The sequence below is a fragment of the Neoarius graeffei genome, chromosome 2 (assembly GCF_027579695.1).
Source record: "Neoarius graeffei isolate fNeoGra1 chromosome 2, fNeoGra1.pri, whole genome shotgun sequence".
Taxonomy (NCBI): Eukaryota; Metazoa; Chordata; class Actinopteri; order Siluriformes; family Ariidae; genus Neoarius; species Neoarius graeffei.
Window position 1 is genome coordinate 115,700,901 of NC_083570.1, and position 26,250 is coordinate 115,727,150.

General features: G+C 41.7%; 1 protein-coding gene across 1 annotated transcript; it reads right to left on the minus strand.

The window, feature by feature from the left end:
- Positions 1 to 4,617: 4,617 nt before the first annotated feature.
- On the minus strand, positions 4,618 to 25,019 carry lypc (ly6 domain containing, pigment cell). The gene is made up of 3 exons (XM_060911587.1): positions 24,760 to 25,019; positions 6,594 to 6,716; positions 4,618 to 5,047 (listed from the first exon to the last, which is right to left on the minus strand). The coding sequence occupies exons 1-3, from the start codon at positions 24,815 to 24,817 to the stop codon at positions 4,827 to 4,829; spliced, it is 402 nt and encodes a 133-aa protein (XP_060767570.1). The 5' UTR covers positions 24,818 to 25,019; the 3' UTR covers positions 4,618 to 4,826.
- Between the last annotated feature and the right edge of the window lie 1,231 nt (positions 25,020 to 26,250).

Consider the following 26,250-nt stretch of genomic DNA (forward strand, 5'->3'; position numbering starts at 1 on the left):
TGAACTGCTCCAGGCCATTATTAAAAAATGCTCTGTTTCCGGTCCACCGGCCGGGTGAGCGCCGTTTGTGCAGTTGAAGTTGTTTTTTTTTTTTTTTTAACGCCGGTTTTTCGACATTTTTTTCGGGTTCGTAAATCTAAAATTGAACTTGACATTTCCGCATTCCCAGGGCTTTCCACTAAGGCTCATTAAGTAGCCAGCCGGGGGGGTGGGAGTAAACGCACAATAAACTCCTGTGCACGCAGTTCCCAGGATTAAATGCATTTTCTACAGACCATTTATTTATTCACTTTACTCAAATACAAAGTAAAATGGCAGTAAATCTTCTTTCTTTTCTTGCGTATTGCATCATGAGGCGTTCCTGGCTTGTAAATCTCTTATTTTCGGTGCATGACACATTCACGCAGCTGAGCATGCTATGAATTAACAACGACAACGGTCTGCAGTGGGGCTACACAATTACACACTCAGCCAACATTTCTCCATTTGTGTACGAAAATGCACTCCAACCACTCAGTTTGGGTTCATTTACAACCAACGGTGTCTTTTGATGCCAGCACGTAATTGAACGAGAGAAGACTGGTTTACCGGAGACAAAATAAGCGTCATCTCTGCTTCTGTTCCCTCCGACACACTACTGCCTCCGCCGAGTGTGCGCGCACACACCGCATGTCGGGGCCGCGGATGAGTTACTCTCCCTTGATCAACGAAGTCTGCGGGGAATTTGTGGTTATTATTGGTACAAACAGCGCGAATCACAACTTAAATGAGTGCGGTTCAGTTTGACATTATTGTCAGTCCGTTAGATAAACATTTAATTTTATTAAAATCGAAAAATTAATATTTAGAGCCTGTGGGCTACAAAAATAATAGTCATTAAAGTAGCCGGCTGGACTTAATTGTACGGCCGGCAGCCGGCGCTTGTGGAAAGCCCTGCATTCCGCGCAGAATATAGAACTGAATCAGCTCTGCGCATGCACCGTGCGGCACAAAAAAACGGCAGCCACCATGAAGGAAGCAGATCCAGAGTTTTCAAACATTTGCTTAAGTGTGAAATCGCAAAATGGTATTCTAGCGAACAACAAAATAGTAAAGATTCAGAAAAACAAATCATTCAGTGATCATTTTAATAGTGTAATTTCATCCGAACTAGGCCTAACGCTCGATTCAGAACTACAAAAAGTCCGTGTGTCGGACATTTTAAGTACCTTTGTAAAAGTTTTGCAAATGTTGCAGTCAGCATTTAAAATGCTAACTTAAAGTTTTTGTACAAGTTTCAGTTGATTAAACCGTCATATTTTATTAAATGTGTCTGCTTTTGTAATAAAGTACTGAAAGAAAAAACAAACACAGCATTGCGATTTCTTATCCATCCATATATAAAAAAAAAAAAAAAATCCCTCCCTCCCGACTGAATTTTTTTGCTCACCCGGTGGACAGGAAACAGATTTTTTTTTTTTTAAGGATGGCCCCAGCTGTATATTTTTATACATTAGAAACCTTATTTGTAAAGACGTGAAGCTGCGCAAGACTGACGGTTGCTTTTTAATTGTTTGTGTGTTAAGGTTTGTAGAGTAAGACCAGATGCAGGTTTCCGGTAAAACAGAGAAGTGCGATCATCCATAGCATGAGAGGAAAAACCCCCTCAGTGTGTAACCTCACTGTCCTTTTCTTCTTTCTTCTGCACTGTCATTTCCTTCCTCTTTCTACTGAATTCTGGGTGTGTACAAGATGAGATCACTGCTGATTTACAGCCATGATGCAGCTACGTTAACTGGTTCAAAGATAATCAAATAGAAATGTGTGTTGTGGGTTTTTTTTGTATCCTTTTTTATAAGTACACAAATGCATTGGCTTTTAATAAAGAACTGAAAAAATGTCATGGACTTTTTTTTTTTTTTTTTTTTATGTAATAAATAAAAAGTGATCGGAGGCCGAGCTTGGAAAGCCGAGCGTGAAGGAGCTGGACTGATGCATCGATAAGTTATAATGTTAACACCACTGACACTACGTTCAGACTGCAACCTGAAACGACCCATATCCGATTTGTTGTGAAATCCGATTTTTTTGTTAGGCCGTTCACATTACCAATTATATGAGACTTGTATGCGATCTCCAATATGAACGGAAAACGACCCAAAAGTGTCCCGCATGCGCAAATTGACACGTTATAAGCACATCTATGTAATACGTAAACAAAAAAAAAAGCGCACTCTTCATGTTTAATGATTTCTTTTTTTTGTTTGTTTGTTTAATTATCTGGTTAGTGTTAAAGTGTGAGGTCTCGTGTGTGTTTTTGTTTCTGAACTGAAATGAAAACGTGTAGCCTGGTAACGAGGGTTGACTCCTAAATATCACATCACACATCACATTATCTCTAGCCGCTTTATCCTTCTACAGGGTCGCAGGCAAGCTGGAGCCTATCCCAGCTGACTACGGGCGAAAGGCGGGGTACACCCTGGACAAGTCACCAGGTCATCACAGGGCTGACACATAGACACAGACAACCATTCACACTCACATTCACACCTACGCTCAATTTAGAGTCACCAGTTAACCTAACCTGCATGTCTTTGGACTGTGGGGGAAACTGGAGCACCCGGAGGAAACCCACGCGGACACGGGGAGAACATGCAAACTCCACACAGAAAGGCCCTCGCCGGCCCCGGGGCTCGAACCCAGGACCTTCTTGCTGTGAGGCGACAGCGCTAACCACTACACCACCGTGCCGCCCGACTCCTAAATATGTCTCTCTAATTTCTATACAAGTGCACTACATGTTACTAGGAAGTAATGGATTTTTAAACTCTATATAGTGCACTCGAGCTTCAGTAGGCAGTCATTTGGGATACGGCCGCTGTATTACCAAACTCTTAATTCAGGCTTAATAATTTGCACATATTTATTTCATCATATTAATAAACTTGGGCGGCACGGTGGTGTAGTGGTTAGCGCTGTCGCCTCACAGCAAGAAGGTCCGGGTTCGAGCCCCGTGGCCGGCGAGGGCCTTTCTGTGTGGAGTTTGCATGTTCTCCCCGTGTCCGCGTGGGTTTCCTCCGGGTGCTCCGGTTTCCCCCACAGTCCAAAGACATGCAGGTTAGGTTAACTGGTGACTCTAAATTGAGCGTAGGTGTGAATGTGAGTGTGAATGGTTGTCTGTGTCTATGTGTCAGCCCTGTGATGACCTGGCGACTTGTCCAGGGTGTACCCCGCCTTTCGCCTGTAGTCAGCTGGGATAGGCTCCAGCTTGCCTGCGACCCTGTAGAAGGATAAAGCGGCTAGAGATAATGAGATGAGATTAATAAACTTTTTTTTTTCTACATTTTTATAAATATTTATTTAGATTGTTTATAGCCAGCTGAATTCTGCAACTTCTCTCAGCGCTGGCTCAAGGTGCAGAAACACCAGTGCAGTTTGCTATGGAGGTGAGGCGAGACCTGGCGATGTGGTTTTTGTGGCGGCGGCGGAACTCACACAATAATCTGATTAATGTGGGCAGCAGACTAATGAGACCGAAGGTGTCAAATTACTGGAAATTTCCAGAACAATCTTATAATACAGGATGGTTTAAGTTATAAATCAGTTATAGAAACTGTTTTATTTAATCAGGCTAACAGGTCAACATCCAGGTCCCTACCAAATCCACCATTAGCTTGATCAATTCTATAAAAGTCTATTTAAATTCTGAAAACTGTACAAATGTTGTTGTTTTCCACCAAAGAGGCGGGATTAGCCAACGCAGAATAGTGACGTTTGTCTCTTGTTGATGATGTGTAGGTCGCATGAATGCGACCTGTCCGGTCAGACTGCAGTCGCATGTGAAAATAACGGATATGCATCGGATTTAGGACCACATATCCAAGCGGCCTGGGTCGCATGTGAAAAAATCGGATCTGTGTCGTTCAGATTGTCAATAACAAATCGGATACAGGTCGCATATGGGCAAAAAAATCAGATGTGGGTCGTTTCAGGGTGCAGTCTGAACGTAGTCTGGGAGGTGAAGAAGTGAATTTCATTGATCTCATTACAGAGGCACCTGTCAAGGGGTGGGATATATTAGGCAGCAAGAAAGAGAACACAGGTCTCGAAGTTGTGTTGGAAGCAGGAAAAATGGGCAAATGTAAGGATCTGAGTGACTTTAACAAGGGCCAAATAGTGATGGTGAGATGACTGGGTCTGAGCATCAAACAAAATGGTACATCTTGTGGGGTGTTCTCCGTATGCAGTAGTTAGTACCGAACAAAAGTGGTCCAAGGATCCAAAGGACAACCGGTGAACCAGCAACAGGGTCGTGAGTGTCAGAGGTTCATGGATTTGCATGGGGCGCAAAGGCTAGAACATATGGTTCGATCCCACAGAAGACCTACTGCTGAAAAAGTTAATGCTGACACCTTTCTGTTTTAGCCAGCATTCACTTTTTCGACACCCTTGACCCTGTCGCCGGGTCACCGGTTGTCCTTCCTTGGACCACTTTTGGTCCGAATGAGACCAAGAGATACATGGTATTTTTATACTGTTTTACTCAAGTTTGGAATGAAATATTCTAATAATCTGAGACACTGGATTTCTGATTTTCATGCGCATAATCATGAAAATTAAAACAAAAAACAGGCTTGAAATATTTTAGTTTACTTGTAATGCATATAGAATATATTAAAGGTTACTTTTTTAATTAAATTATGAAAAAAAAGTAACTTTTTCATGATATTCCAATATTTTGAGATAAACAAGTGTGTATATAATGTGTGTGCGCCACACATGAGGATTTACAAGTAAACCATTCAGTGATTAGTGTACAGATAGTTTAGAATCCTGTGTGTGTGGTTTCATGATGAGGCCAGCAGGACAGCGAGCGCCGTGACACCGAGGCTCAGTGCTGTTCGGCTCCAGCAGGGGGCACCGGGCGGGGCCGCAGAGTTGCACAGGTCAGTATCACAGCAGTGTGTGGTGTAGGTGAAGACGAGTCCTGCCGTGCGTTTCTCTCCGCTAACACCACACTGAGATGATGTGGCACAGCTCTTCTCTTTCAGCACAAAACGCACTGTGTCTGAGGACAGAAAGCAACAAGTGAGATCACACTTCACACTCAGGTCCTGACATCGACATCCAGAACAAGACCACATGGAAAATATCTCCACATGGCCCCTCTGTTTCTCGATTTCTTTTTAATGCGTCAATTTTGTGTTATCATACCTCCACTGTAACCTACACCAACATGTATCATTCCTTCTGCATGGTGTGTAAATTAATATTTAAAATATCTTTTTCTTTCGGCTGCTCCCATTAGGGGTCACCACAGTGGATCCGTTCTGCATATTTGATTTGGCATAAGTTGTTTTTTTTTCCTTCTTGTTTTTACACCTTACGCAACCCTCCCCAGTCTATTGAGACTTGGGACCAGCACTAAGTATGCACTGGCTTGTGCAACCCCAGTGGCTGGGTATTTTTACCTAACCTGCATGTCTTTGAGCTGTGGGGGGAAACCGGTGCACCCAGAACAAGCCCACACAAACACGGAGAACATGCAAACTCCACACAGAAAGGCCCCTGTTGGCCATGAGGTTTGAACCTGGAACCTTCTTGCTGTGAGGTGACAGTGCTAACCACTACACAACTGTGCTCTCCATTTAGCTATGTACAACTTGATAGCTAACTATAACTTAGTATTAGCTAATATGAATATAGCTAGCAAACTAACATTTACAAAAACACCACCCTGCTTACGAATCCAGATTATACCAGTCCAAGGTGGCTGGAACTGGTTTAGGTGGTCACCCAGGCTGGTCTAGGTACTGTTAGGCTTGGAGATGAAACCAACCTCAAGCCTCACCAACTAGACTCTAAAACCATCAAAGCAAGCAGGCTAACCAGTTCGGACCAGTCTGGAACTACCTAAGTCCTCTTTCACAGGGTAGAATTGGTCTGGGGTGGGCTTCCCAAAAGCCTCTTAACGCTAAGAGCATCTTAACTAGGAGAAAGAGCATTCATTATGCTGCTCGCTCTACTATTTAACGATGATGTTTGTGCTGCGATGCTTTTGGGAAACTCAGGCTATGATCAGTTAGAACCAATCTGAATATTTCCAAAATCCTCTTGGTCATCAAACCCGATGAGAGAGAAGCAGTGAGCAAGTGTTCAAAACTGCTGTAAAATCATCCTGGAACCAACCCAGCATCCAAATCTCCTAAAATGATGAAACCTGGCTTGTTAGAATCCAGTCTGACCAATGAGAACCACTATGGATTGTCCAAAACCATCAATCCTAGAACCAGTCTGATCAGCAAGAACCAGCCCTGACCACCAAGAGCCAGTCTGACCAACCAAGCTGCTCAATGTAACCAGTTGGTACCAGCAAGTCCAAGTTCAAAACCACTCATGAATAATTAACATAAATAATGGCACCATATTTTCTGAACAATCTGTAGTTTGTCAGTTCAGTCCAGCTGAATCTGCAGGAATCCCTCAGGGGGATGTTCTCGGTCTGGCCTTGTTCTCTTTTCTCCTGACTGAAGGTTTATTCTCAGTATGGCTGTAATACCGGGTGTGGTGCTGGTACAGGTGGATCAGTGGTATGTGTTTGTGTGTGTCCTCACCCTTTACGGCGACGGCGGTGCTGTACAGGCAGCGCTCACCTGCAGCACATGTTTTAGGAAACTGGCGGCAGTCGAGTGGAGAGATGGCTGGAAACAAACACTCGTAACAGGTCAGACACACCGCTGAGGAAGAGACAGAGAGGGAGATGGTGATGAGATGGTACACACAAACACAGGTCTGATGTTTTCATGGCTGTGTGGGCATAAATCCAATCTTTTCAAATCAGATTTGAGTCACTTTCACATGTGGTCCAAGATCAGATCCATATCCGATTTGTGGTTATCTGACATGAATGTGAATGCTCAGATCGGAATGATCCTAACCCATAACTACGTCATCGCTTGTTTATCGTAATGTATTATGGGCGATACCCAGGGTCAGCGCCGCTATATTGTTTACTTTGGCTTTTGTTAAACACTGCATTGTTGTGTCTAACCGGTTTTAACCATGCCGCCTAAAGTGAACTGCTGTGTGCCTATCTGTGTCTCCACAACAAAGAGAACACCTAATTTGAGCTTTTATCAGCTGCCAGTTGAGAAGAAGAAAGAAATGGAGAAGTTTAATCCGCAACGAAAACCTTCGATATGAATCAAATTGGACAAATGTTTGTAGCTTACATTTCTCTGGTGGGAAAAAGACGTACTTAAACTGTGACCCAGCAATATTTCCATGGTCTGTGGAATGGCCTTCGGTTATAGAAGATTATAACAATCAACACTGTTCATCATCTGAAACTAGCGACATTCCAAAGCCTGTAAAACACAGAAGCATTCTTCGGCCTTTACCTCTCAATGTGCCGAAGCACTCGGCAGCCGAACGAGCCTGTCGGACCGATACAACTCCCAAACCACGAAGGGTTCTCCTTCGGGTCTGTATACTGTTCAGTGTACCTCACTAGTGGCATTTATTGAAGTAAATGCATTTATACTGAACATGACATGGCAGATCAGTGGGTTTCCAAAGATCTCATCTCATCTCATTATCTCTAGCCGCTTTATCCTGTTCTACAGGGTCGCAGGCAAGCTGGAGCCTATCCCAGCTGACTACGGGCGAAAGGCGGGGTACACCCTGGACAAGTCGCCAGGTCATCACAGGGCTGACACATAGACACAGACAACCATTCACACTCACATTCACACCTACAGTCAATTTAGAGTCACCAGTTAACCTAACCTGCATGTCTTTGGACTGTGGGGGAAACCGGAGCACCCGGAGGAAACCCACGCGGACACGGGGAGAACATGCAAACTCCACACAGAAAGGCCCTCGCCGGCCCCGGGGCTCGAACCCGGACCTTCTTGCTGTGAGGCGACAGCGCTAACCACTACACCACCGTGGGGTTTCCAAAGATTTTTTTTTGTAATGTTTCCTGATAGTGTTATTAACTACTAATTACTCATTTATAAATGTTTTGATGCTGTTCATCTGGGCCCGGGATCACAAAGTAATCTTAGATTTCAGTCAAAAGTTGATTTTTCATAATAGTTCCTCTTATCAAAAAGAAGTATACTTCAAGTTCATTTTATCAAGTATACTTAAGTAAAGTTAAAGTATATTTCCTTAAGTATACTTTTGTGTACCTAGTTTACTGATATCAATGTACTTACAGTATACTTGTAAGTAAACTAATCTAATACTTCTTGGGACTAAATTGGTCCACTTTTAGTTTATAAAAAGTATATTTTAAGTCTAATGGCCCTTTTCCACTACCCTTTTTCAGCTCACTTCAGCTCGCTTCAGCTCACTTCAGCCCGACACGGCTCGCGTTTCGACTACCAAAAACCAGCACGACTCAGCTGGCTTCAGCCCTGCTTAGCCCCTAAAACTCGCACGGTTTTGGAGTGGGGCTGAAGCGAGCCAAACCGAGCCGAGTGAGGCTGGGGGCGTGAGCAGACACTCCCCTGTGCACTGATTGGTGAGGAGGAGTGTCCTCACATGCCCACACACGCCCCGCGAGCGCGCTGGGATCTGTAAACACCGTAAACCCGGAAGGAGAAGAATTACGAATTAGGAGAATTTCTGAAGCCTTATGCGCCTCGCCTCATCTATACGCTCTTGCCAGTATCTGTCCGCGTTGTCGGTGACAACAAGCCACAGCACCAAGACCAGCAACACTAACGACTCCATGTCCTCCATGTTTATTGTTTACTATTCGGGTCGTGAGACTACCGCTTAAAAGATCACTGATGTCACTGTTTGCGCCGCTTAACGACATCATCTGACGTCCACCCACTTTCGCTAACTCCACCCAATGTGTCCACCCACTTCCAGCCAGCACGGTTCAGCGCGGTTGTAGTCGAAATGCAACTCCAACAGCCCCTCTCAGCTCGACTCAGCCCAACTCAGCACGGCACGGCTCAGCCGCGTTTGTAGTGGAAAAGCGGCATAAGAGAAGTAAACTTTGAGAATACAACTAGTATTTTTTATTTTGTACTGCAAGTATACCACAAGTAAACTTATATACTAATAGTTTACTAGTTCTATACTTGTAGTCCACTCTTTAGTTTACAAAAACATACGGGAAATATACTATGAGTTTACTTGCTTTATATTTCTAGTCCACTTTTTAGTTTATAAAAGTATACTTTATAACATATTGGAAATATACTATGATGATGATAATTTATTTCGAACATGTAAACAAACAATGAATAAATAAGCAGAAAACAAGAAAAGCAAAACAGCATTTGTACAAGAATATGTAAAAAGCCACTAAATTAGAAAATAAACCGTAGATAATATAGGTAATAATAATATAATATCAAAATCAAAACAAAAGAAAACAAAACAAAAATACAAACAAGGACGCACTAAGCAAGTTTGAGTTTACATGTCCGAAAAGGAGTGGGCTGAAGTAAAAACTTATTTAATCCCACCGCTCTTCTTTAATCAATATAAATTGATTATCTAGCTTCCTTTTATATATATATATATATATATATACATATACATACACTGTATATTACTTCAACTATTCAGATATCAATTCTCTATGACTCATCTCATTATCTGTAGCCGCTTTATCCTGTTCTACAGGGTCGCAGGCAAGCTGGAGCCTATCCCAGCTGACTACGGGCGAAAGGCGGGGTACACCCTGGACAAGTTGCCAGGTCATCACAGGGCTGACACATAGACACAGACAACCATTCACACTCACATTCACACCTACGGTCAATTTAGAGTCACCAGTTAACCTAACCTGCATGTCTTTGGATTGTGGGGGAAACCGGAGCACCCGGAGGAAACCCACGCGGACACGGGGAGAACATGCAAACTCCACACAGAAAGGCCCTCGCCGGCCACGGGGCTCGAACCCGGACCTTCTTGCTGTGAGGCGACAGTGCTAACCACTACACCACCGTGCCGCCCTTCTCTATGACTATATCATATAATTAATTATATATGTATATCCTATGTTTACACATAAGTTTACTACTAATACCACACTCACAATAGAGAAGAACAAGACAAAAACAAAACAAATAGATGATGACTCAAAAAAGAACAAAATAAAAAAATACACAGTATACTATTAGTTACTGGTTATATACATCTAGTCCACTTTTTAGTTTTGAAGTTTACTGCAATTACCTTTCTAGGTTTTCTAGCCCTAACCCTTACCTCATGCACACTACCAGTAGACAACTTAAGTGTTTTGTACCTTAAGTTACAATGAAGTTATAAAGGTAAGAATTCACAAAATAACAGATGCTCAGGATGAAGAACATATTCATTTTCTTTAAAAATCAAAATTTAAAGCAACATTGTATTAAATGCCAAAGTATAAAAACATGGCAATGACAACTGAAATTGACATCCAAGCTCTAAAGAAAAAGAAAAAAAAATATTATCCCACTCAGTAGAAATTAAAATAAATAAATAAACCTTATATGGAACCACAGACATACCTAAGAATGAACAATGCTGAAGCACAACTACAGGGCAAGTCCACTTAAACATAAGGCACAAATATTTCAATACTTTATTACATTTTTGTTAAGTATATCTTGATCAAAAGTTTAAGTATAAGCTGAAAATACTTAGACTTTTCTATATATGTCTGTGAAGATTCTCAGTCATCCAGGTACATAGTAATCTGTGGTTGGTAGAAGAGAGCAACTGGACTTGCTTGAAGATTCTTGAAAACGTTTCACCTCTCATCCGAAAGGCTTCCTCAGTTCTGTCTGACTAATAGGGAGTATCCAGTATTTATCCTCTCATGGATCATCATAGAATCTGAATCAGAATTCTGATGGCAAGAAGATTAGCAAGTCCAGTTGCTCTCTTCTACCAACCACAGATTACTACTGTATGTACCTGGATGACTGAGTATCTTCACAGACATGTTTCTACGCACTTTGGGATGAGATCCCTTCGACTGGTGCGGGAGTATGAGAGGACTTCCAGAAAACTGGCAGACATCTTAGCCAGAGAGGATCGTTCATTTTTGTCAACCTGGAACGACCATCATTGAACAGAGGTGGGTGTCTATGATTTGGATTCTATGATGATCCATAAGAGGATAAATACCTGAGTAGGCAAGCTGGAGCCTATCCCAGCTGACTACGGGCGAAAGGCGGGGTACACCCTGGACACGTCGCCAGGTCATCACAGGGCTGACACATAGACACAGACAACCATTCACACTCACATTCACACCTACGCTCAATTTAGAGTCACCAGTTAACCTAACCTGCATGTCTTTGGACTGTGGGGGAAACCGGAGCACCCGGAGGAAACCCACACAGACACGGGGAGAACATGCAAACTCCTCACAGAAAGGCCCTCGCCGGCCACGGGGCTCGAACCCGGACTTTCTTATTGTGAGGCGACAGCGCTAACCACTACACCACCGTGCCACCCACCAACCACAGATTACTTTTCTATATACTTTTCAGTATAAGCCAAGTATGTATAACTTTATTAAGTATATCTCTGATAAGTAAATAAAAAGTAAACTGAAAGCACACTCTCTTATTTTTAGTTTAAAAGAAGTAGACTAGAAGCACACTTGAATAAACTTCTTTTTTGTAAGGGTCCCCTGAGTGCATCTGTAACTTTCACTGTGCTGGATCAAGATTAAGTGCAAGGCTAAGATTTCATTAGAACAAAGCTTCTTAGGAAATGGTAAGGAATAACTGAAGATTCAAAGAAACAAATTTAGACTTGAGTCTAAGATTGCGTCGTGATCCCGGGCCTATAGTCTTGCTGTAAACCCTCGACATGTTATCCACCTCTTTAAATCATCAATTTCATTGTCTTCTACGACAGAGCACGATAAAATCGCTTCTCTCACATAAAATTAATCTGGCATCTGCTTTATCACTCAACTACCAACCCTGGCAATCCCCCATAATGCATTGCAGTAAACGAGTGATGATGTAGTTATGCTTGGGGGGTATTCATGTTGCTTTTTGTCTATAATCTCTGTCTTAATCAGCAGAACAACAATAGAGGAGCTACAACAGCTGTGAAAACCGCAAAATCTCTCCATCTGTCTGTTTTTCACCTCCTCGACCTGATCATGTGCAGCTTAGGAACTGTTTGTCCTCCAGAGCAAAATGCACCGCTTACATTAGCGACTAGCGCATCCATTTAGTCAGATTTAAGACCACGAGTTGTCTCGTGAGCCGTTTCAGAGGACAGATGTGTTCATGTTACAGATCAGAATGTGAACCGTCAAGATGAATAGACAAATCCAATCTGAATAAAGAGGCTTGTCATGTGAACATAGCATCATACTAATCTTTTACACTTCTTGTTAGATGCTAACTGCATTTCATTGGTTTTGTACCTGCACTCTGTCGGTCAAGTTGAATCTAATCATACATTACAGACATTGTTATCCAGAGCAACATACAACAAGGGGGTATATGACAGTGATCCTGAAGCAGAAGAGGGCTAAGGGCCTTGCTCTAGGGCCCAACAGTAGCAGCTTGTCAGTGCTGGGGCTTGAACCCATGACCTCCAGATCAGTAATGCAGAGCCTTAACCACTGAGCCACCACTGTGCCAATCTAATATGTTATCTAATTAATTATCTCATCTAATACTTATTATACTAACATATTTTGTGTAACAATTAGATAAATTAGACATCTCATCTCATCTCATTATCTCTAGCCGCTTTATCCTTCTACAGGGTCGCAGGCAAGCTGGAGCCTATCCCAGCTGACTACGGGCGAAAGGCAGGGTACACCCTGGACAAGTCGCCAGGTCATCACAGGGCTGACACATAGACACAGACAACCATTCACACCTACGGTCAATTTAGAGTCACCAGTTAACCTAACCTGCATGTCTTTGGACTGTGGGGGAAACCGGAGCACCCGGAGGAAACCCACGCGGACACGGGGAGAACATGCAAACTCCACACAGAAAGGCCCTCGCCGGCCCCGGGGCTCGAACCCAGGACCTTCTTGCTGTGAGGCGACAGCGCTAACCACTACACCACCGTGCCGCCCTAAATTAGACATTATTCATAATAAAAAAATAGTCCTATGATTAGTTACATTACATGAAATCAGAGGACTACTTGGTGTTTTGGTTAATGCTAGTCAGCTACGTCGGCATGATGGTGATCTAGCGACAGTAATTAGCATGATCTGAAACACTAATACTGTAATTTGATATCTCCTTGATTCCTCAATTCTTTATCTTTTGGCTTATGACACAGAAACTGATTAAAGGCCGTCATCTTTAAAGCTGCAGTCAGCAGGATTGAGAACACACACTTATTCCAGTGCTTAGATCTTTATTTGATAACAGAAACTCTCGTGAATAGAGATAAATAAGCAGTAAACTGGAGCAGCATGGCACGGCTTTCTTCGTAAAATGGTAAAAGGTGGATTCAAGCGCAAAAATGAACCCAACAGGAACAACCAAGATGGAAGAGATGTTGAAGGAGAGCTAAACTGGGGCTTTAAAATATCAAATGCTGGCCTACGTGAGAAAACGAAGACCCTTTCTATTAAGCTATTCTGCACATCTGCTGTATGGGCAACGATGAATTATTGAAACAACTCCTGTTTGATATGAGATCTCCTAAGTGGACAAAATGACTGGATCTAGATGAGCAACAGATTAGGTGCATGATGATGGACATGTTAGACTTCATGAAACTGCTTAGTAGGATTTTCCCTGCCAAGACAGAAGCAGGTGGCACGGTGGTGTAGTGGTTAGCGCTGTCGCCTCACAGCAAGAAGGTCCGGGTTCGAGCCCCGTGGCCGGCGAGGGCCTTTCTGTGCGGAGTTTGCATGTTGTCCGCGTGGGTTTCCTCCGGGTGCTCCAGTTTCCCCCACAGTCTAAAGACATGCAGGTTAGGTTAACTGGTGACTCTAAATTGACCGTGAGTGTGAATGGTTGTCTGTGTCTATGTGTCAGCCCTGTGATGACCTGGAGACTTGTCCAGGGTGTACCCTGCCTTTCCCCTGTAGTCAGCTGGGATAGGCTCCAGCTCGCCTGCGACCCTGTAGAACAGAATAAAGCAGCTAGAGATAATGAAATGAGAGAAGACAGAAGCACCTTAAGGAGGACTTTAACTCCACAAAGGGAAACTGATGATAATGAAACCACTTCTGAGAACATTTATCTCTGAGAGCACAGGCACACAAATATCAGGACAAACAAAAAAAACACTATACAACTGCCTGGGCACTTCAAAAAGATATTTTCATCAACTTTCAAATAAATCGGCGCAAACCGTTAGCCTTAGCATCGGAAACTAACATTAGCTTGACTGCAACATCATAGTGGCATGAGATATGCACTACGGAGTGTACAGGGGACGGGGGCTGCCCACAGCTTGCACAGGCCGTGATTAACACTCTATGAGATGCCTCCTGGCTCTGATTGGCTGTTTTGATTCGGGCTCTCTAGATTCTTACAAAAAGCATTCAGAGCACTAGGTGGAGCCAGAGGAGCCTGATTTTTTTCCCAGATTCACATAGTCTCAAGTAGTACTGTCAGGGCAAAGTGACAGCTTTAACAAATATGACAAAAAGTTATGTTTATCTGGGTTACATACTGCAGCTTTAATGATGCACCAATTCTTAAAATGCACTCGGAGGAATCAAGAAGAAGACACCTTCTCAATCAAGGATACACATGATTTGTACAAAAAAGTCTTTTTTAATTGTAGATAGACAGATTGATGATGTTATCAATCCCTAAAGGGAAATTTCAGCATGAGATGTATGTACAGTGTCTTGCAAAAGTATTCATCCCCGTTGGTGTTTGTCCTGTTTTATCGCATTACAAGCTGGAATTAAAATGGATTTTTGTACGGTTAGCACCATTTGATTTACACAACATGCCGACCACTTTAAAGGTGAATTGTTGTTTTAATGTAGCACAAATAATAATTAAGATGAAAAAACAGAAATCTGGAGTGTGCATAGGTATTCACCCCCTTTCATATTCAGCCCTAAATAAGAGCTGGTCCAACCAATTAACTTCATAAGTCACATAATTAGTTGATTAAGATCCACCTGTGTGCAATCAAAGTGTCACATGATCTGTCACATGATGTCTGTATAAATCAACCTGTTCTGGAAGGACCCTGACTCTGCAACACGACTAAGCAAGCAACATGAAAACCAAGAAGCCTCCAAACAGGTCAGAGACAAAGTTGTGGAGAAGTATAGATCAGGGTTGGGTTATAAAAAATATCCCAAACTTTGAATATCCCACAGAGCACCATTATAGCAAAATGGAAAGAATATGGCACCAATACAAACGTGACAAGAGAAGGCCACCACCAAAACTCACAGACCGGGCAAGGAGGGCATTAATCAGAGATGCAACAAAGACACCAAAAATAACACTGAAGGAGCTGCAAAGATCCACAGCGGAGATGGGAATATCTGTCCATAGGACCACTTTAAGCCATACGCTCCGCAGAGTGGGCAGGGTTTTATGGAAGATTGGCCAGAAATAAGCCATTGCTTATGAAAACACGTTTGGAGTTTGCCCAACAGCATGTGGCAGACTCCCCAAACACATGGAAGAAGATTCTCTGGTCAGATGAGACTAAAATTTATCTTTTTGGCCATCATTGGAAACGCCATGTGTGGCGCAAAACACCCTGAGAACACCATCCCTACAGTGAAGCATGGTGGTGGCAGCATCATGCTGTGGGGATGTTTTCATCTGCAGGGACAGGAAAGCTGGTCAGAACGGAAGGAAAGATAGATGGCACTAAATACAGGGTGATTCTTGAGGAAAACATGTTTGAGTCGGCCAGAGGTTTGAGACTGGGACTAAGGTTCACATTCCAGCAGGATAATGACCCTAAACACACTGCTAAAGCCACACTGGAGTGGTGTAAAGGGAAACATTTAAATGTCTTGGAATGGCCTAATCAAAGCCCAGACCTCAATCCAATTGAGAATCTGTGGCATAACTTGAAGATTACTGTACACCAACACAATCCATCTAACTTGAAGGAGTTGGAGCAGTTTTGCCTTGAGGAATGGGCAAAAATCCCAGTGGCTAGATGTGCTAAGCTAATAGAGACATACCCCAAGAGACTTGCAGCTGTAATTGCAGCAAAATGTGGCTCTACAAAGTATTGACTTTGGGGGGGAGGGGAATACCTATGCACACTCCAGATTTCTGTTTTTTCATCCTAATTATTATTTGTGTCACAATAAAAAACAAAACAATTTGCCCCTTTAAAGTGGTAGGCATGTTGTGTAAATCAAACAGTGTTGACCCCCCAAAAATCAATTTTAATTCCAGCTTGTAATGTGACAAAACAGGACAAACACCAATGGGGATTAATAATTTTGAAAGACATTGGTACAAATAAAAAAAATCATGATAAGAAATACTATACCATAGATATTTAGTCACTGCCGATAGTAAAAGCAGAGCTCCTGATCAGTTTATGAGAAAAATATTTGCAAGGGCACAAAATCAAGCTGAATATAATAATAATATTACAGCACCGTGAATGAACTTCGAGAGCTTCAGAGCTCGGCTGTTAAAGTCGGGGCTGCAAACTTTAGCAAACCATGAATATTTTAATAAGCGATTATTCATACAAATCAACCAACAAATAATAATCATCTGAAATGTGGTTTTAAATGAGAACGGCTGAAAAACATATGTTTTTTTCAATAACATAATATAAAAGGAAACATCATAACATTTAACATATTTCTAAAATGTTCTCGGTTGTTAATTTCTGAATGAAAAAATGACTTCTTTCTTCTTGTTTTCCAGTATTTCTGGAATGTAAAGTTCACCAAAAAGTAGCTCAATAAATAACTAATGATGTAGACCACGCCCACTTCTGGTTTAAACACAAATATGTACAGATACTTGGAGCATTAAACTGGTGCCAGTATAGATAGTGGTGTTGTGGTTTCATCCTGAGACTAGATTATGTTTTTCTGCCAAGGGCGCCATCCAGAGCCGATATTAAATAATGGCCCCTGGTGTCCAAACTGGTGAGAAATAATGAGCCTATAATGAACAGTTCTATCTCACCATATCATGTATAATAATACAAAATCTAAACCTGGGCCTGAAAATACAATAGTAGTGACGAGTTGAGAAAGTAAACAGGTCTAGAATCTGCAGGAGGAAGAGGTGGGAAACTGGACCTGGGGATATGTTGATATGTTCCCTCCCTGGCCACTTTAATAGGAACTTGTTGTTGATTCTAAGATCCCTGTTCTTGGCTGCAGCAGTGGAACCCAATGTGTTCTTGTGTTCTGCTGTTGCATGCTGAAATGCTTTTCTGCTCACCACGGTTCTAAAGAGTGATTATATGAGTTACTATATCCTTCCTGGCAAAAAAAAAGCTCGAACCACCTCAAATCTTTCCATTTTCCTCTGACCTCGATTATCAACAAGGCGTTTGTTTCCACCCACAGAACTGTCACTCACTCACTCACTCACTCGATGTTTTTTGTTTTTCGCACCATTCTGTGTAAACTCAAGAGACTGTTGTGTGTGAAAACCCCAGGAGATCTTCTGAAATATTCAAACCTTCATGCTCCATCTGGCTCAAACCAACGCCCATGCCACAGTGAATGAAAGTCACACATCACTGTGAGATCACAATTTTTCCCATTCTGATGATTGAACACTGTGAACATTAATTAACTGAAGCTCTTGATTTGTATCTGCGTGATTTGATGCATCAAGGGATCGGCTTATCAGAGAACTGCAGAAAACAGAACAGCAGGTGGGTGAGTGGGTGTTCCTAATAAAGTGGCTGGTGAGTGTATATAAATATGTATTAACATGTTAGATGAACAGTTAAATGGTGTACAGAAATGCTCTTTGTCCTCAGTCTTGCTGTTCTGCTTGTTCAGTTTCCGCCCACCGCATTTCAGTCACGCTGCAACATTTATCAGATTCATGCTGAAAAAAACCAACAACAAGCAGTCAGTGTGCAGCAGATCTGAACGAGCCACGTGGCTGAGGAGGTGGTGTTCGTGAGAGAGTCAGCTCTTTGAGTCAAATGCACGTCTCAAATCACTGCAAGAAACGAATCCTATTGAAAAAAATCACGTGGAAATAAATTAATTGTGTGTTTAAAGAAAGGTTGTGTGACTTCATTTAATCAAAAAGTCTTCAAATGTGTGAGCAGTGAGTTTGAGTCTTAGCCTCAGCTGTGTGTATGAGTCACAGTGAAATAAACAATGCTGTTTGGATTGTTGGATGATCGAGAAAGGATTTTAGCCATGAGATGAATAATTACCAGTCAAAATTGTAACTAAAAAAAAAAATATATATATATATATATATATATATATATATATATATATATATATATATATACACACAACCCCGATTCCAAAAAAGTTGGGACAAAGTACAAATTGTAAATAAAAACGGAATGCAATAATTTACAAATCTCAAAAACTGATATTGTATTCACAATAGAACATAGACAACATATCAAATGTCGAAAGTGAGACATTTTGAAATTTCATGCCAAATATTGGCTCATTTGAAATTTCATGACAGCAACACATCTCAAAAAAGTTGAGACAGGGGCAATAACAGGCTGGAAAAGTTATAGGTACAAAAAAGGAACAGCTGGAGGACCAAATTGCAACTCATTAGGTCAACTGGCAATAGGTCATTAACATGACTGGGTATAAAAAGAGCATCTTGGAGTGGCAGCGGCTCTCAGAAGTAAAGATGGGAAGAGGGTCACCAATCCCCCTAATTCTGCGCCGACAAATAGTGGAGCAATATCAGAAAGGAGTTCGACAGCGTAAAATTGCAAAGAGTTTGAACATATCATCATCTACAGTGCATAATATCATCAAAAGATTCAGAGAATCTGGAAGAATCTCTGTGCGTAAGGGTCAAGGCCGGAAAACCATACTAGGTGCCCGTGATCTTCGGGCCCTTAGACGGCACTGCATCACATACAGGCATGCTTCTGTATTGGAAATCACAAAATGGGCTCAGGAATATTTCCAGAGAACATTATCTGTGAACACAATTCACCGTGCCATCCGCCGTTGCCAGCTAAAACTCTATAGTTCAAAGAAGAAGCCGTATCTAAACATGATCCAGAAGCGCAGACGTCTTCTCTGGGCCAAGGCTCATTTAAAATGGACTGTGGCAAAGTGGAAAACTGTTCTGTGGTCAGACGAATCAAAATGTGAAGTTCTTTATGGAAATCAGGGGCGCCGCGTCATTCGGACTAAAGAGGAGAAGGACGACCCAAGTTGTTATCAGCGCTCAGTTCAGAAGTCTGCATCTCTGATGGTATGGGGTGGCATTAGTGCATGTGGCATGGGCAGCTTACACATCTGGAAAGACACCATCAATGCTGAAAGGTATATCCAGGTTCTAGAGCAACATATGCTCCCATCCAGACGACGTCTCTTTCAGGGAAGACCTTGCATTTTCCAACATGACAATGCCAAACCACATACTGCATCAATTACAGCATCATGGCTGCGTAGAAGAAGGGTCCGGGTACTGAACTGGCCAGCCTGCAGTCCAGATCTTTCACCCATAGAAAACATTTGGCGCATCATAAAACGGAAGATACGACAAAAAAGACCTAAGACAGTTGAGCAACTAGAATCCTACATTAGACAAGAATGGGTTAACATTCCTATCCCTAAACTTGAGCAACTTGTCTCCTCAGTCCCCAGACGTTTACAGACTGTTGTAAAGAGAAAAGGGGATGTCTCACAGTGGTAAACATGGCCTTGTCCCAACTTTTTTGAGATGTGGTGTTGTCATGAAATTTAAAATCACCTAATTTTTCTCTTTAAATGATACATTTTCTCAGTTTAAACATTTGATATGTCATCTATGTTCTATTCTGAATAAAATATGGAATTTTGAAACTTTCACATCATTGCATTCTGTTTTTATTTACAATTTGTACTTTGTCCCAACTTTTTTGGAATTGGGGTTTTATATATATATATATATATATATATATATTTTTTTTTTTTTTTTTTTTTTTTTTTAATGAGTTTTGGGAGCTGAAGGAGTCAACTCCAGTTGCTCACATGATCTGAGCCTCGTTCTCATCATCTCACTACACTGAGGAACTAATATCAGAGAATTATCACAGATGTTCTCTCTAAACACTTCATGACTGATGTATTGTCTGATCACATCCCCACCAACACGCTAACACTCCTTTATTCATTATAAGCATGACTCATACAAGGAAAGAGACTTTCAGTAACTTTTATTAGCTCATAAAGCGTTCTTTCGCTCTTGTTTACTTTGCAGTGACAAAGATCATTTCCATTTTTTAATATTAGCTTCATACAGTATTTGTGTTTCTAATAAACGTATAATTAAAAAAAAACAACTTGAAACTGTGATTTGCAATGACTCATGCTCGTTCTTTCATCTTCGGCTTCTGTTTGTATATTTCTGGCCCAGAAATGAGCTCCACCCCAATTTTGTTTATATATATATATATATATATATATATATATATATATATATATATATATAGAGAGAGAGAGAGAGAGAGAGAGAGAGAGAGAGGATATTACGTGGTGACATGAAGATATGAGGTTTATCTTCGAGTGACAAATGTATATATCATGAGTGAGGGAAGTGAAGACACACAAAATATATGCAGGTTAATCAAACAAATTTTCATTTTGAACCGGTTCGCCATTTTGACAACGCGCATCTAGTCAGCAGGAAAACACTGGGAGTGACATCATCAGAGTGAAATATCAGGAATTATTATCCATACAGGACACTTTTTCGATGGAATAAAAATGTGCTTTATTCCCTTCTAGCGGGTTTCATTCATTCATTTGGTTCGATAGCATGCAGTATTGTTAGCATATTGCTTATCCTACATGCATTACATCACTCTACCCAATGGAGAATGAGCGTTGAATATGGTTTATGATATTGCATGGTTGTCAAGACAACATGACGTCACACGTCGGAGCTGATGCGAATATCCAATGAGAGAGTTTTCTGCTGTGCACGCACAGCACCATTTCTTTGCTCGCTGGGAAAGAGAAAGACGCGCTGAACACCCGAAAGGCTCCCTGAAGTTCATTAGATATTCTTCACACATATTTACAAGAGAATAACATACCAACAGACATCGAGAAACTGGAAAAGAGACACGTCAGAAATGTAAAACATATGCGCTAGCGAGCAACTGTGACAATTTTTAAACAAACATGGCTGTGAGGTTTGCTTTGTTAAATATGGAAGATTTTGAGAGAATTTTGGCTGCCAGATCGCTCCGTTGTGTGTAGCTGTCGATGTTGATTTTAAAAGTAACTCAGTAAATGACACAGGGAAATGAATACTTAAGTCTGAGTGAAAAATACTGTAGCGAGCATGCAGCGTGGAAGAAGAGTCTGGAGACAGAAATCTTAGTTTCTCAGTCATTAGCCTGTACTACTTGCTCTTGATGGCACTGGCTTGACCACTTTATTAGCATTCGCTAACACTACTGATGAACGCTACACCGGCTGGAAGGTGACTTCACTGCTGCACTAACAGCACCGAGTCGCAGATAAGGTAGTGTTGGCCTTCGAGTATGCTGATATGAAGAGAGCGGAGTGTAGTATTATTATTATAATATTGGCTGGGGGCAGCACAGTGGTGTAGTGGTTAGCACTGTCGCCTCACAGCAAGAAGGTCCTGGGTTTGAGCCCAGCGGCCAGCGAGGGCCTTTCTGTGTGGAGTTTGCATGTTCTCCCCGTGTCCGCGTGGGTTTCCTCCGGGTGCTCCGGTTTCCCCCACAGTCCAAAGACATGCAGGTTAGGTTAACTGGTGACTCTAAATTGACCGTAGGTGTGAATGTGAGTGTGAATGGTTGTCTGTGTCTATGTGTCAGCCCTGTGATGACCTGGTGACTTGTCCAGGGTGTACCCCGCCTTTCGCCCGCAGTCAGCTGGGATAGGCTCCAGCTTGCCTGCGACCCTGTAGAACAGGATAAGTGGCTACAGATAATGGATGGATGGATATTGGCTGGCTTTTTATCATGGTCTATATATATATGGTCTAGATATATTCCATTCAGCTACTCGTCTTCGACTCATTCAGTATCATGCTAGCTGAATGGAATATATCTGATATACAGTTGTGATCAGAAGTTTACATACAGTGACATCTTGGATATGAATGTCATGGCAATATTTGGGTTTTCAGTAATTTCTTTGAACTGTTCTTTTTCTGTGGCAGAATGATTGTACAGCATACATCTTGTTAAAATTATACATACAGGGTCAAAAATATACAGACAGCACACCTAATATTTGGGTAAAATGTCTCTTTGCAAGATTCACTTTGACCAAACATTTTTTTTTATTTACTATGAACAAGCTTCTGGCAGAATTCTGGTCAGATATTTCACGACTCTTCATGGTAGAATTGGTAGAGTTCAATTAATTTTTTTTTTCTTGGCATGGACTCGATTTATAAGCATGGTCTATATATTTTCAATAGGGTTGAAATCAGGACTTGTTTTAAGCTTAATGTTAGCTTGGTTTATCCTCCACAACCAGCTCTGATGCATGTTTAGGTTCATTGTCCTGTTGTAACTCCCAAGTTGTATTCAAGTTTCTGATGGTTTATGCTGAAGAATTCTGAGGTAGACCTCCTTCTTCATTATTCCATCCACTTTGTGCAATGAACCAGTTCCACTGGCAGCAAAACAGCCCCAGAGCATGATGCTGCTACCACCACCACCAGTTGGTACAGTGTCCCTCTGTACATGGTGGTCATTGTGGCCAAACAACTCAATCTTTGTCTCATCTGACCATGCAGCTTTCCTTCAGAAGGATTTTTCTTTGTCCGTGTGGTCAGCTTCAAACTTTAGTTAAACTTGAAGGTGTCAATTTTGGAGCAGGGGTTTATTTCCTGGATAGCAGCCTCTTAGTCCATGGTGATCTGAACTGTAGACAGTGATCCATCAGCTTCCAGCTCATGGCAGGGCTGTGCCATGGTGGTTCCTGGGTTGTTCCTGACCATCCAAACCAATTTCCTTTCAGCTGAGGGTGACAGTTTGGGTTTTCTTGAAGCAAAGTGGCTTGGCAAAGTGACTACACCTCATAGTAACTTGTATACAATTGTTTGAACTGATCTTGAAATTTGCAGTTGTTTAGAAATAGCTCTGAGACATTCAGGAGTTGTGTATATCTGCGATTCTATTACTCAGATCTGCACTGAGCTCCTTGGACTTTCCCATTTTTCTGTGTTGGTCAATCCAATGAGTGCTGTAAACAAACCCTTTTTATGAAGGCACAGAGAAGCTACCAGCTGTAGTCAATCATGATCAATAACAGGAAGTTAAGAGACCTCGGCCTTGGCAAGATAAAAGAGGTTTTGGAAGTTTCAGTACCTCTCAGTTAATAATCTCAGTGAGTGTATGTAAATTTTTGACCCTGTATGTATAATTTTGACCCTGTGATTACCCATGATCTGGCAACTTGTCCAGGGTGTACCCCGCCTTTCGCCCGTAGTCAGCTGGGATAGGCTCCAGCTTGCCTGCAACCCTGTAGAACAGGATAAAGCAGCTAGAGATAATGAGATGAGATGAGATGTATGCCGTACAATCATTCTGCCACAGAAAAAGAACAGTTCAAAGAAATTGCTGAAAGCCCAAATATTGCCATGACATTCATATCCAAGATGACATTTATGTCACTGTATGTAAACTTCTGATCACAACTGTACCACTCAATGCCAGCCAATATTATTTAAATATGCCCCTCAGATCCACAATGTATTTCATATGAAAAAATCCGAGTTTTTCAACATGAAAAGATAAACTTCATATCTTCAAGCCAATGTGTGATTTTCTTTTTATTATATCAACACATTCACAAACAAAAAGCCCCCAAAAATTTATCCAAACAAAATTTATCATCGATTTCCTCACAAGTGATATATAGAGATTTATGTCACGGTTTTGGTTCTCTGTGTCCTGGATGGAGCTCAGATGAAAAATACAAGTGGTGTATTATATATATATGTGGTGTATTATATATATATATATGTGGTGTATTATATATATATATATATATATGAGTGATTCCAAGCTTATGGGTACTGAAATGGGGACATGAACTTATTTTTAAAAATTCACCTAAAACCATTTCTTTTTTACCATCAGGTCACAAAACATGTAATCTTTAATGAATGATATGTTAAAAGATAACTTTAATTTTCTGAGATGTAATAAAAACATATTTATATGCCAAAGTCAAGCCTATGAGTTCCAGAATGTCTGTTACATTACTTCTGTTACGATTGTCCATCTCGCGTCTGTTACAAGTTAATTACAATCTAGCTATATACCATGTTAATCTTATTGAAAGAATGTGTATGTTTATTCTACTACACATGTTTATTAATTATATTTGCTAAAACATCACCTTCCTATGTTTCAAAAAGTAATTCTACATTGTTAACATTGAGAATATATATGTCCACAACACTTCTGTTACTATATATATATATATATATATATATATATATATATATATATATATATATATATATATATATATAAAAGTACAAGTTTCACAATATAGTAAATTAGTCAGGGAACAAACCTGCCTCAATCAGTGCTGGAGATCTGGCTGAGGTGTGAAACGTTCCTGGCTGTGAGTTCATTAAAGTGTGTCGTGGTGGTGATGTAGTGCTGATGGAGCAGGGTGTTTTGCAGAGGTCGTACCTGTGGAAGGCAGAAGACTCAGCAGGACGAGGGAGATCAGGGCTGTGGAGCTGGACATGATGACCACGTCTCAGTGTCTAGGCTCGTTCAACTTCAGAAAAACTCTTCTCGCTTATATTTACTCGTCTGTTTAACCTTCTCTCCTTACTGCTCTTTTGCGTTGCTGCTGAAAATCAAAATCTGATCTCATTCACAACTGAAATTTAATCTCAGTATTCATCAAATGAGTAACTCTCTCTCTCTCTCTCTCTCGCTCTCGATGATGACCTGAAAAGTGTGTGTGTGTGTGTGTGTGTGTGTGTGTGTGTGTGTGTGTGTGTGTGTTTATTGAATTAATGTTATGAACAATGTCAGACTTGTTCTTCCACTGGGCAGATCTCCTGCCTCCACCATTGTACTGTGGGATTTAATGAACAAGAGCAGGACGATGATTAAAACACCACATGGTTTTAATATCAGTCCTGATTTTGAACTCAGTTTAACACACACTGTTCTGTTCAAGAAAAACAATCAGCGACAGACAGGTTGGTGTGGCTGGATGCAAAGCAAAGTCCTGAAATACTTTTGTACTCATTAAAGACTAAATGTTGTATGTTTTATCTGTTCAACGTTACAGTTAATGTCGTGGAAGGTCTTCAGGTTCACGTTGGTTCTTGGTGTCACTTACATTACGGCAGTTTCCCTCACCAGCCTCGTTTTCTTTTTTCTCATGAAGTTATCCATCCACCCCTCCATCCATTATCTGTAGTCACTTATCCTGTACAGGGTCGCAGGTGAGCTGGAGCCTATCCCAGCTGATAGTCATCACAGGGCTGACACATAGAGACAGACAACCATTCACACTCACATTCACACCTATGGCCAATTTAGAGCCACCAGTTATTCTAACCTGCATGTCTTTGGACTGTGGGGGAAACCGGAGCACCCGGAGGAAACCCACACAGACACGGGGAGAACATGCAAACTCCACACAGAAAGGCCATTAGCCTTGAACCCAGAACCTTCTTGCTCAGACCCCAGGTGCAACACGCCCAGGACTGTCTGCAGTTTGCGTATCGGGCAGGTGTTGGTGTGGAAGACTCCATCCTCTACCTGCTACATCAAGCCTACTCGCATCTGGATAACGGAAATGGCACAGTGAGGATCCTGTTCTTGGACTTCTCGAGTGCCTTCAATACCATCCAGCCCCTACTGCTTCAGGACAAACTGAACAGGATGTGAGTGGACCCCTGCCTGGTCACCTGGATCTCCAGCTACCTCACCGACAGGAAGCAGTATGTCAGGCTGAAGGACATCATGTCTGACACTGTGATTAGCAGCACCGGAGCACCCCAGGGCACGGTGCTGGCCCTTCTTCTCTTCACCCTGTACACAGCGGACTTCTGCTACAACTTGGAGCTGTGTCACATTCAGAAGTTTGCCGATGACAGCCATCGTGGGGTGTATCAGGGATGACAGAGAGGAGGAGTATAGGAGCCTGGTGAGGGACTT

What these genes read in the sequence shown, in the direction of transcription:
- lypc (XM_060911587.1), bottom strand. Translation starts at nt 24,817, where the DNA reads ATGTCCAGCTCCACAGCCCTGATCTCCCTCGTCCTGCTGAGTCTTCTG. An exon ending in GAGTCTTCTGCCTTCCACAG is followed by an intron (nt 6,717 to 24,759) that starts GTACGACCTCTG and finishes TCTCTTCCTCAG; the next exon opens with CGGTGTGTCTGACCTGTTAC. An exon ending in CACCGCCGTCGCCGTAAAGG is followed by an intron (nt 5,048 to 6,593) that starts GTGAGGACACAC and finishes TTCTGTCCTCAG; the next exon opens with ACACAGTGCGTTTTGTGCTG.